We start from the raw sequence: 13312 nt of genomic DNA, 5'->3' as shown, positions 1-13312 counted from the left end.
CATTTCCAAGTATCATATTTGTCATTTTGTATTATTTAAGGAATTCGTTGTTTGACTGATAAATGAGTTATATTATCTATTCAATTATATTAAGTAAAGACTTACATTTTGCCTGAATTTACCTAAAAAAGTGTTTTTATACATTACATGGCTAGGACTGAATAGCTACTTAAATACATAAATGGTTGTATATTATAGCAAAGAGCCTTTAATTTAGTTTTTTTACACTGACGTCACGTTGTGTGCCAACGATTTAAATAATTCATATTCTTATAATACTGCATATAATCGGGATACACGCTGGTTAAATTGTATGTTGACTAATCGGTCATTTACCACATGATGTCGCTGGAGACCACAGATATGATGGTTATAATATGCATACAAAACTCCTCCCTGCACGGGAAACCCAAAACCACTATTGGCCGTCAGTTTAAAGGGACACTGGGATTGTGCTGTGAGGAGCAGGGCTGCTGCTACGAAATCGTTTTCATGACGGATTTATACATTCACTGGAAATACACGATAAACGGGATTTAGCATTTATTCTACAACGATGAAAACCGATGAATATGCCTGGATTCATATTGCTGCACTGCTGTGTTTTTGTGACTGGTCTGCTTCGCAATTATCATACTCCATTTCCGAGGAGGCGAACAAAGGCGCCGTGGTGGGAAACATCGCCAAGGATTTTAACTTGAATGTACAAGATCTAGAAACCAGGGATCTACGTGTTGTTTCGAGTTACAGTAAGAAATACTTTGACGTGGATTTGCGGACCGGGAACATCTTTGTTGATGAGAGGATAAACAGAGAGGAGCTCTGTCCAAACACGGCACAATGCTCGCTGGGAATACAGGCTGTTTTAAGCAATCCGATGAGTGTACACCGCATCGAAGTCAGTGTGTTAGACATAAACGATAACTCGCCAGAATTCATAGAACAGTCGTATTCGTTAAACATCTCCGAATCAATGTCACCGGGAGAGCGATATCTTCTCCCGATAGCAGTAGACGCAGACATAGGCAGTAACTCGGTGAAGACCTACAAGCTGAGCCAGAATGAATATTTCTCGCTTGATGTGCAGAGTGGCGGAGAACACGGTGTGTCTGCTGAGTTAGTGCTGCAGAAAGCTTTAGATCGAGAGAAACAGTCGGTTATTAAAATCATTCTGACCGCTGTGGACGGAGGAAAACCTCCGAGATCAGGTACATTGCAGATAAATGTAAATGTATTGGATGTCAATGATAATACACCGATTTTTAGCAAAACGCTTTACAAAGCACGCGTGCGTGAAAATGCTGCACCAGCAACCGTGGTTATAAAGTTAAATGCGACAGATTTAGACGAGGGCATGAACAGTAAGATCCTGTATTCGTTCATAAAACGAGGAAATGTTGATCCATCAAATATGTTCGATCTAAATCCAGAAACAGGAGAAATCACCGTGAAGGGTACATTAGATTATGAAGAGACGTCTGCTTATGAGGTTAGAGTTCAAGCAAAAGATCAAGGGATTTTCCCTCGTAGTGCGCATGCTAAACTACTGATAGAGATAATTGACATGAATGACAATGCCCCAGAAATATCTGTGACGTCACTCATGACTCCAGTAAAAGAAGATGCAGAACTGGGGACACTCGTTGCTTTAGTAACAGTGAGCGACAAAGATGGAGGAAATAATGGTGTAACTAGCTGCAGGGTAGTTGGCTCTGTTCCGTTCAAACTGAAGTCCAACTACAAAAATGACTATTCATTAGTAGTAGATGGACCACTGGACAGAGAAAACACTTCTCTTTACAACGTCACTATCGCAGTCACAGATGAAGGAAGTCCACCTCTGTCCAGTATCAGGGTCATTACTGTTCATGTTTCTGATGTCAATGATAATCCACCTCGATTTATGGAGCCTGTGATTAATATTTATGTAAAAGAAAATAGTAAAACGGGCTCCGTTATTTCTACTATTAATGCATTTGATCCCGACTCGGACACTAATGCAAAACTGACTTACAAATTGTTGGATAGTCATCCAAGAAATATTCAAATTTCATCCATGTTAAACATCAACTCAGAGACTGGAGATATAGTCAACCTGCAGTCTTTTAACTACGAGGAGTTTAAGACGTTCCAGTTTAAAGTTCAGGCCACAGACTCTGGTGTTCCTCCTCTCAGCAGCAACGTGACTGTGAACGTTTTAGTCCTCGATGAGAATGACAACAGTCCCACGATCCTCGCGCCCTATTCTGAACACGGCTCCGTTAACAGTGAGAACATCCCATATTCTGCTGAAGCGGGATACTTTGTGGCAAAGATCAGGGCTGTAGACGCAGACTCTGGATACAACGCGCTGCTTTCTTATCACCTCTCTGAGCCCAAAGGAAACAACCTCTTCCGGATCGGAACCAGCACCGGAGAAATCAGGACTAAGAGGAGAATGAGTGACAATGACCTGAAAACTCACCCCTTGGTGGTGTTGGTCTCTGATAACGGAGAACCCTCCCTGTCAGCTACCGTGTCTATTGACGTGGTGGTGGTTGAAAGCACAGCTGACATCCAGACTCAGTTCAGACATGTGCCCATAAAGGAGGAGAGCTTCTCTGATTTAAACCTGTATCTGCTGATCGCCATTGTGTCGGTGTCGGTGATCTTCCTGCTGAGCCTCGTCAGTTTAATAGCTGTCAAATGCCACAGGACAGACGGTAGTTTCAGCAGGTACAGCGCCCCCATGATCACCACCCACCCTGACGGGAGCTGGTCTTACTCCAAATCTACTCAGCAGTATGACGTGTGTTTCAGCTCAGACACACTGAAGAGTGACGTAGTGGTTTTCCCCGCACCATTTCCGCCTGTAGACGCGGAGCTGATCAGTATTAATGGAGGCGACACTTTTACCAGAACTCAGACTTTACCCAACAAAGACAAGGTAGGTAATCTGAATGCTTATAGAACATAACAATGTCAGCAGAATATATAATATAATTTCATATGAGTCTTACGACTTCTATTATATTTTATATCAAAACGTATTCGAGAAGAACGCGAATCAGGTATCATTAGCCATCACACAACACAATAGCGTCCGTATATTAGTCCGTCATTCACACATGTTGAAGTAGCAACTAACTGGTGACGACACGCCGATTGCACTTTAAGGATGCGACATGTTGAAGATCAGTCGTTTAATTGAAACAACAGTCGATATAGCACTTTGTTTTTTTGTGTTTTTTGTTGTTGTTGTTTTTTATAATTTTGCCCTGATCTAACATTTGCAGCACAGCATGGTGAAACTGAATTCAGTGAAAAGGCGCTGTCCGTGGTGCTGACTTTGTGTTGGAAATACGTAGTTGATATGTTTCTGATTTGTTGTATATGGGACATTGGAAGTACGGCAAGAACACTCTGAAATTAATTTCAAAATAATGTTCCTTCTTGGTGTATTGGATTAATTTTGCTCCGTACATGAATCGTTTATCAACGGGAATATTTAACTTTAGGATTTTCTCACTCTGAATATTAAATGAATGCTTAAACCTGAGCGTTCACGGCATTCATAATAATGGAAATGATATGACATGTCGTACTCGGGATAGTATTTGCTTGGCTATCTTCACCACACGATGTCGCATGAGACCATAACTATGAATGTGTTTATCTAAACTCCTCCTCCCTGCATGGGGAAAAAGTGAATTGTTATCGGCCATAGCACACCGCGGAAGGTGCTGTGAAGGGAAGGGAAGGCGCTTCCCCGCAACACATTTTTTTGGACGGACATATCTGTGCTTGGGATAAATGAACGATTTGGTTCAGTGCTTTTGTTGTATCAACTATGTATATTCGAGGACAAAGAGGATACGCCTGGATCCGTATCGTTGGGTTTCTTTGTCTCTGTGACTGGTCGGCTTCGCAGTTATCCTACTCGATTTCCGAGGAGGTGAACAAAGGCGCCGTAGTAGGGAATATTGCAAAGGATTTAAACATCAATGTACAGGAACTTGCGACCAGGGATCTACGTGTTGTTTCGAGTTACACTAAGAAATATTTTGACGTGGATTTACGGACCGGGAACATCTTTGTTGATGAGAGGATAAACAGAGAGGAGCTCTGTCCAAACGCGATAAAATGCTCCATCAAAATACAAGCCGTGTTAAACAATCCAATGAGTGCACATCGCATAGAGGTTAATATTTTAGATATAAACGATAATTCACCTGCTTTTATTGAAAACGCGTATTCTTTGAATATTTCCGAATCGTCTTTAACTGGAGAGCGTTATCTTCTCCCGATAGCAGTAGACGCAGACATAGGCAGTAACTCTGTGAAGAGCTACAAGCTGAGCCAGAATGAATATTTCTCGCTTGATGTGCAGAGTGGAGAACACGGTGTGTCTGCTGAGTTAGTGCTGCAGAAAGCTTTAGATCGAGAGAAACAGTCGGTGATCACACTTATCTTAACGGCTATAGACGGGGGTAAACCTGCTAGATCGGGATCAGTACAATTACATGTTAATGTAATAGATGTCAATGACAATATACCCACTTTTAGCAAATCGCTTTATAAAATGCGTGTACCAGAAAATGCTGCACCTGGAACCGTGGTTATTAAGTTAAACGCAACAGATTTAGACGAGGGCATGAACAGTAAGATCCTGTATTCCTTAATCAAACGAGGAAATGTTGATCCATCAAATATGTTCGATTTAAATCCAGAAACAGGAGAAATCACCGTGAAGGGTACATTAGATTATGAAGAGACGTCTGCTTATGAGGTTAGAGTTCAAGCAAAGGATCAAGGCACTCCTCCTCGTAGTGCGCATGCTAAACTACTGATAGAGATCATTGATGTGAATGACAATGCCCCAGAAATATCTGTGACGTCACTCATGACTCCAGTAAAAGAAGATGCAGAACTGGGGACAATCGTTGCTTTAGTAACAGTGAGCGACAACGATGGAGGAAATAATGGTGTAACTAGCTGCAGGGTAGTTGGCTCTGTTCCGTTTAAACTGAAGTCCAACTACAATAATGACTATTCATTAGTAGTAGATGGACCACTGGACAGAGAAAACACTTCTCTTTACAACGTCACTATCGCAGTCACAGATGAAGGAAGTCCACCTCTGTCCAGTATCAGGGTCATTACTGTTCATGTTTCTGATGTCAATGATAATCCACCTCGATTTATGGAGCCTGTGATTAATATTTATGTAAAAGAAAATAGTCAAACAGGCTCCGTTATTTCTACAATTAATGCATTTGATCCCGACTTGGACCTTAATGCAAAACTGACTTACAAATTGTTGGATAGTCACCCACGAAATATTCAAATTTCATCCATGTTAAACATCAACTCAGAGACTGGAGATATAGTCAACCTGCAGTCTTTTAACTACGAGGAGTTTAAGACGTTCCAGTTTAAAGTTCAGGCCACAGACTCTGGTGTTCCTCCTCTCAGCAGCAACGTGACTGTGAACGTTTTAGTCCTCGATGAGAATGACAACAGTCCCACGATCCTCGCGCCCTATTCTGAACACGGCTCCGTTAACAGTGAGAACATCCCATATTCTGCTGAAGCGGGATACTTTGTGGCAAAGATCAGGGCTGTAGACGCAGACTCTGGATACAACGCGCTGCTTTCTTATCACCTCTCTGAGCCCAAAGGAAACAACCTCTTCCGGATCGGAACCAGCACCGGAGAAATCAGGACTAAGAGGAGAATGAGTGACAATGACCTGAAAACTCACCCCTTGGTGGTGTTGGTCTCTGATAACGGAGAACCCTCCCTGTCAGCTACCGTGTCTATAGACGTGGTGGTGGTTGAAAGCACAGCTGACATCCAGACTCAGTTCAGACATGTGCCCATAAAGGAGGAGAGTTTCTCTGATTTAAACCTGTATCTGCTGATCGCCATTGTGTCGGTGTCGGTGATCTTCCTGCTGAGCCTCGTCAGTTTAATAGCTGTCAAATGCCACAGGACAGACGGTAGTTTCAGCAGGTACAGCGCCCCCATGATCACCACCCACCCTGACGGGAGCTGGTCTTACTCCAAATCTACTCAGCAGTATGACGTGTGTTTCAGCTCAGACACACTGAAGAGTGACGTAGTGGTTTTCCCCGCACCGTTTCCGCCTGTAGATGCGGAGCTGATCAGTATTAATGGAGGAGACACTTTTACCAGAACTCAGACTTTACCCAACAAAGACAAGGTAGGTAATCTGAATGCTTATAGAACATAACAATGTCAGCAGAATATATAATATAATTTAATATGAATCTTACGACTTCTATTATATGTTATATCAAAACGTATTCGAGTAGAACGCGAATCAGGTATCATTAGCCATCACACAACACAATAGTGTCCGTATATTAGTCCGTCATTCACACATATTGAAGTAGCAACTAACTGGTGACGACACTCCGATTGCACTTTAAGGATTCGACATGTTGAAGATCAGTCGTTTAATTGAAACAACAGTCAATATAGCACTTAGTTGTTTTTGCGTTTTTTTTTTTTTTTTGTATCATTTTGCTCTGATCTAACATTTGCAGCACAGCATGGTGAAATTGAACGTAGTGAAAAGGCGCTGTCCGTGGTGCTGACTTTGTGTTGGAAATACGTGGTTGATGTATTTCTGATTTGTTGTATATGGGACATTTGAAGTACGGCAAAAACACTCTGAAATTAATTTCAAAATAATGTTCCTTCTTGGTGTATTGGATTAATTTTGCTCCGTACATGAATCGTTTATCAACGGGAATATTTAAATTTAGGATTGTCTCACTCGGGATAGTATTTGCTTTGCTATCTTCACCACACGATGTCGCATGAGACCATAACTATGAATGTGTTTATCTAAACTCCTCCTCCCTGCATGGGAAAAAGTGAATTGTTATCGGCCATAGCACACCGCGGAAGGTGCTGTGAAGGGAAGGGAAGGGAAGGAGCTTCCCCGTAAGACATTTTTTTGGACGGACATATCTGTGCTTAGGATAAATGAACGATTTGGTTCAGTTCTCTTGTTGTATCAACTATGTATATTCGAGGACAAACGGGATACGCCTGGATCCGTATCGTTGGGTTTCTTTGTCTCTGTGACTGGTCGGCTTCGCAGTTATCCTACTCGATTTCCGAGGAGGCGAACAAAGGCGCCGTAGTGGGGAATATTGCAAAGGATTTAAACATCAATGTACAGGAACTTGAGACCAGGGATCTACGTGTGGTTTCGAGTTACAGTAAGAAATATTTTGACGTGGATTTACGGACCGGGAACATCTTTGTTGATGAGAGGATAAACAGAGAGGAGCTCTGTCCAAACGCGATAAAATGCTCAATTAATATACAAGCCGTTTTAAACAATCCAATGAGTGCACATCGCATAGAGGTTAATGTTTTAGATATAAACGATAATTCGCCTGCTTTTACCGAAAACGCTTATTCTTTGAATATTTCCGAATCATCTTTAACTGGAGAGCGATATTTTCTCCCGATAGCAGTGGACGCAGACATAGGCAGTAACTCTGTGAAGAGCTACAAGCTGAGCCAGAATGAATATTTCTCGCTTGATGTGCAGAGTGGCGGACACGGTGTGTCTGCTGAGTTAGTGCTGCAGAAAGCTTTAGATCGAGAGAAACAGTCGGTGATCACACTTATCTTAACGGCTATAGACGGGGGTAAACCTGCTAGATCGGGATCAGTACAATTACATGTTAATGTAATAGATGCCAATGACAATATCCCCACGTTTAGCAAATCGCTTTATAAAATGCGCGTACCAGAAAATGCTGCACCTGGAACCGTGGTTATTAAGTTAAATGCAACGGATTTAGACGAGGGCATTAACAGTAAGATCCTGTATTCCTTCATCAAAGGAGGAAATAAGGATCCGTCAAATATGTTCGATCTAAATCCAGAAACTGGAGAAATCACCGTGAAGGGTACATTAGATTATGAAGAGACGTCTGCTTATGAGGTTAGAGTTCAAGCAAAGGATCAAGGCGCCTCACCTCGTAGTGCGCATGCTAAACTACTGATAGAGATCATTGATGTGAATGACAATGCGCCAGAAGTATCGGTGACGTCACTCATGACTCCAGTAAAAGAAAATGCAGAACTGGGGACAATCGTTGCTTTAGTAACAGTGAGCGACAAAGATGGAGGAAATAATGGTGTAACTAGCTGCAGGGTAGTTGGCTCTGTTCCGTTTAAACTGAAGTCCAACTACAAAAATGACTATTCATTAGTAGTAGATGGACCACTGGACAGAGAAAACACTTCTCTTTACAACGTCACTATCGCAGTCACAGATGAAGGAAGTCCACCTCTGTCCAGTATCAGGGTCATTACTGTTCATGTTTCTGATGTCAATGATAATCCACCTCGATTTATGGAGCCTGTGATTAATATTTATGTAAAAGAAAATAGTCAAACAGGCTCCGTTATTTCTACAATTAATGCATTTGATCCCGACTTGGACACTAATGCAAAACTGACTTACAAATTGTTGGATAGTCAACCAAGAAATATTCCAATTTCATCCATGTTAAACATCAACTCAGAGACTGGAGATATAGTCAACTTGCAGTCGTTTAACTACGAGGAGTTTAAGACGTTCCAGTTTAAAGTTCAGGCCACAGACTCTGGTGTTCCTCCTCTCAGCAGCAACGTGACTGTGAACGTTTTAGTCCTCGATGAGAATGACAACAGTCCCACGATCCTCGCGCCCTATTCTGAACACGGCTCCGTTAACAGTGAGAACATCCCATATTCTGCTGAAGCGGGATACTTTGTGGCAAAGATCAGGGCTGTAGACGCAGACTCTGGATACAACGCGCTGCTTTCTTATCACCTCTCTGAGCCCAAAGGAAACAACCTCTTCCGGATCGGAACCAGCACCGGAGAAATCAGGACTAAGAGGAGAATGAGTGACAATGACCTGAAAACTCACCCCTTGGTGGTGTTGGTCTCTGATAACGGAGAACCCTCCCTGTCAGCTACCGTGTCTATTGACGTGGTGGTGGTTGAAAGCACAGCTGACATCCAGACTCAGTTCAGACATGTGCCCATAAAGGAGGAGAGCTTCTCTGATTTAAACCTGTATCTGCTGATCGCCATTGTGTCGGTGTCGGTGATCTTCCTGCTGAGCCTCGTCAGTTTAATAGCTGTCAAATGCCACAGGACAGACGGTAGTTTCAGCAGGTACAGCGCCCCCATGATCACCACCCACCCTGACGGGAGCTGGTCTTACTCCAAATCTACTCAGCAGTATGACGTGTGTTTCAGCTCAGACACACTGAAGAGTGACGTAGTGGTTTTCCCCGCACCGTTTCCGCCTGTAGACGCGGAGCTGATCAGTATTAACGGAGGAGACACTTTTACCAGAACTCAGACTTTACCAAATAAAGACAAGGTGAGTTGTTTGCAGCCTTTCACTACCCGACATGCTTTCACATACATGACTTGCAATTATAACAAAACATGACATAATTAAACACATGGAATCACATTTGCAGACATGTGCATGTAAAGCAATAACAGGCTTGGCTCAATTTGTTTATTAGTTGACATATCCGGCAAGGAAGTGTGTATTTCCACTTTCCATGGTGCTGAAAATACACTAGTGTCTTCCTCATCCTCTTGGGCTCACAATCCAAAAACATTGGCATGAATTAAACTACCAATCATGTCTTTAATACATTATTATTCATAAATGATTCATGCCTGAAAATAAATGTTTATTGCCAAACTGTCTTCAAATAGTAGACATTGACAGTAGTGTTGACGTTTGTTATAAACCTGTAGGCCTATGTAAACATCGTTTAAACCTCGTTTTTTCCCCATGAGTTACCATGGTGTCATCTTTCTGCTGTACGGGGTTAAACATAACGATCAGTCTCCATTGAAAACCTTCAGTTAAGCAATGAATAACACGTGTTGTTTATAAGGGTGCGCAACTCGATGTTTAAAATACATTTTCATGTCGAAGTTGTAACGCGCGGGGTCGCTGGTGAACCACATGTTTTTGTGAGCTCGGTGTTTTCGGTCTCCTCCTTCCCGTGTGAAGCGTCAGCAGACTGAGTTCTTTGTGAGAGAAACGCGAGTGGCGATGGAAAGGAGAGGACTGGTGTGGATGGGATCACAAATACTGGAATACTGCGTTGCCTTTTATGGATGAATATACTTTGTGTCGTACCACATTCTTTGAAAGCAGTGATGGGCACTGGAAGGGACAACGGAATACTCTGTTGGATGTTCGTCCTGTTTTTATCTGACTGGTCTGCAGCTCAGATATCCTACTCCGTTTCCGAGGAGGTGGACAAAGGGACTGTGGTGGGGAATCTCGCGAAGGATTTAAATGTCAACGTCCGAGACCTACAAACAAGGAATCTAAATATCGTGTCTGGATACAGTAAGAAATATTTCGAGGCTAATTTTAAAACGGGCGATCTTTATGTAAATGAGCGAATAGACCGCGAAGAGCTTTGTCCAAACACCATTAAATGCACGCTAAACTTCGAGGCGATATTGAGTAATCCCATGGTACTCCATCGCATTGAGGTGGTTATCTTTGATCTAAATGACAACGCGCCAATCTTCGTCGAGAAGTCATATTCACTTAACATATCTGAAATTTCAGCTACGGGCGACCACTTCTTGCTTCCACCGGCTCTGGATGCAGATACGGGAAGCAATTCGGTAAAGACTTACAGGCTGATTCCTAATGAATACTTCTCCCTCGACGTGCAGAGCGGCGGAGAACATAGCGTGTCTGCTGAATTAGTGCTGCTGAAAGCTTTGGATCGTGAAAAACAGGCCGTAATTAAACTAACGCTGACCGCTGTAGATGGAGGGAAACCTCCTAAAACCGGAACCTTAGACATCCATGTAAATGTTCTGGACGTCAACGATAACACGCCGTCCTTCAGTAAAACACTTTACAAGGCACGAGTAAATGAAAATGCGCCAGCAGGATCATCAGTGATCCAACTGAGTGCCACAGACTTAGACGAAGGGGACAACGGGAGAGTGAGTTATTCCTTTGTCAAGCGTGGCAACTTCAATCCTGCAGACATGTTTTCCATTAATAGAGAGACCGGGGAAATCACGGTAAAGAGTCGTTTGGATTACGAAGCGCAGTCGGCGTATGAAATTCATGTTCAAGCAACAGACCAAGGGGCTTTGCCTCGGAGTGCAAATGGCAAGCTGCTGGTGGAGGTCATTGACGTGAACGACAATGCCCCGGAAATTGTGGTAACGTCCCTCATAAATCCCGTTAAGGAAGATGCTGAAATTGGATCCGTTGTCGCTTTAGTGACGGTGACTGATAAAGATGGAGGGAAAAATGGTCAGACCAGCTGTAGACATTTTGGTAATGCACCGTTTAAGCTAACGCCCAATTATAAAAACTACTACTCTTTAGTTGTAGATGGATCTCTTGATAGAGAAGGATACTCCGTTTACAATGTGACGATTACAGCTACTGATGAAGGGACTCCGCCTCTATCCAGCAGCAGCGTTATTACGATTCAGGTTTCTGATGTCAATGATAACACACCGCATTTCCTCGAGCCCGTGATTAATATTTATGTAAAAGAAAACAGTCCCGTTGGAGCTCGTATCTATACGATAACTGCAGTCGATCCTGATATGAATGAAAACGCGCGAGTAACATACTCATTAGGTGGCGGTTCAAAAAGTACTCCAATAACTTCGGTCGTAAACATCAACTCAGAGACTGGAGACATAGTCATATTACAGTCGTTCAACTATGAGGAGTTAAACACGTTCCAGTTTAAAGTCCAGGCCACAGACTCTGGTGTTCCTCCTCTCAGCAGCAACGTGACTGTGAACGTTTTAGTCCTCGATGAGAATGACAACAGTCCCACGATTCTCGCGCCCTATTCTGAACACGGCTCCGTTAACAGTGAGAACATCCCATATTCTGCTGAAGCGGGATACTTTGTGGCAAAGATCAGGGCTGTAGACGCAGACTCTGGATACAACGCGCTGCTTTCCTATCACCTCTCTGAGCCCAAAGGGAACAACCTCTTCCGGATCGGAACCAGCACCGGAGAAATCAGGACTAAGAGGAGAATGAGTGACAATGACCTGAAAACTCACCCCTTGGTGGTGTTGGTCTCTGATAACGGAGAACCCTCCCTGTCAGCTACCGTGTCTATTGACGTGGTGGTGGTTGAAAGCACAGCTGACATCCAGACTCAGTTCAGACATGTGCCCATAAAGGAGGAGAGCTTCTCTGATTTAAACCTGTATCTGCTGATCTCCATTGTGTCGGTGTCGGTGATCTTCCTGCTGAGCCTCGTCAGTTTAATAGCTGTCAAATGCCACAGGACAGACGGTAGTTTCAGCAGGTACAGCGCCCCCATGATCACCACCCATCCTGACGGGAGCTGGTCTTACTCCAAATCTACTCAGCAGTATGACGTGTGTTTCAGCTCAGACACGCTGAAGAGTGACGTAGTGGTTTTCCCCGCACCATTTCCGCCTGTAGATGCGGAGCTGATCAGTATTAATGGAGGGGACACGTTTACCAGAACTCAGACTTTACCAAATACAGACAAGGTGAGTTGTTTGTAACCTATATGTCTATCTGACGATTATGTCATTCCATTTTTTAATTAAGTATTGGGGCATCAGATTATCAGATTGTGGTTACTTTCAGCATTTGGTGATTTCCTGATATTTGATGTGTGCGTGAAGGTAACATGATACGGGGTCTTTTGACAGCTTTAAGCAACTGAACTTTTGAAGACGTTTCGCAATTCATACTGATAGGAAATATATGTAAATAATCAATTAACTGAAATATGTTGCACTGAAAAGACATTCACTATGACTGGATATATATATATATATATATATATATATATATATATATATATATATATATATAATGTGCTATATTTTTCCCGCATTCGTTGGTCATGTTCTCTGTCATACTGCTGTCCAGCAGGGACGCTGTCCATGGTGCTGAACACTGGATGTCGCTTTTGAGTGCATGAAAAAGCGTTTCTATAATGTCTACCTTCATAGCAGTAACAGCGTATCACTTATTTAATATGTCTTGCCCTGGTAACACTCAATTTATGCGCTGACTGCGTTTGCGGATGGCTTTATATAATTATCGACTGAAATCGATTTTTTTCACTGCTTTCCACGGACTTTATTTACGTTTATAAAATCCATGTCTTATATTTGCACCAAGACAACGGCTTGTGTCGCTAGAGACCACACTATTCGTGTGGCTCCTTTTCCTCCCAGACTCCTCCTCTCTGTACGAAGTATAGTCCAC

At 42.8% G+C, this 13312-nt stretch overlaps 1 protein-coding gene across 15 annotated transcripts in view; it reads left to right on the top strand.

The window, feature by feature from the left end:
- LOC311013230 (protocadherin alpha-C2-like) overlaps nucleotides 1–13312 on the top strand; it is a gene marked incomplete at its 5' end in the record, with an annotated part of 181695 nt that overhangs the window by 134303 nt on the left and 34080 nt on the right. Inside the window, one exon of one of the 15 annotated variants that reach the window (XM_084009234.1) lies at nucleotides 542–2926. The exons of 12 other annotated variants lie outside the window; for them this stretch is intronic. In XM_084009234.1, the coding sequence (XP_083865360.1) occupies nucleotides 557–2926 (2370 nt within the window). Of the gene's footprint in view, nucleotides 1–541; nucleotides 2927–3776; nucleotides 6206–10206; nucleotides 12583–13312 lie in introns of those variants that run through there. 2 more of the 15 variants (XM_084009231.1, XM_084009233.1) reach the window with 2 other exon arrangements.

The sequence above is a fragment of the Eutrigla gurnardus genome (assembly GCF_963514095.1).
Source record: "Eutrigla gurnardus genome assembly, chromosome: 5".
In the NCBI taxonomy this organism is placed as follows: domain Eukaryota; kingdom Metazoa; phylum Chordata; class Actinopteri; order Perciformes; family Triglidae; genus Eutrigla; species Eutrigla gurnardus.
Note: the sequence above shows the minus strand (reverse complement) of the source record. Positions and strands in the feature narration are given on the sequence as shown.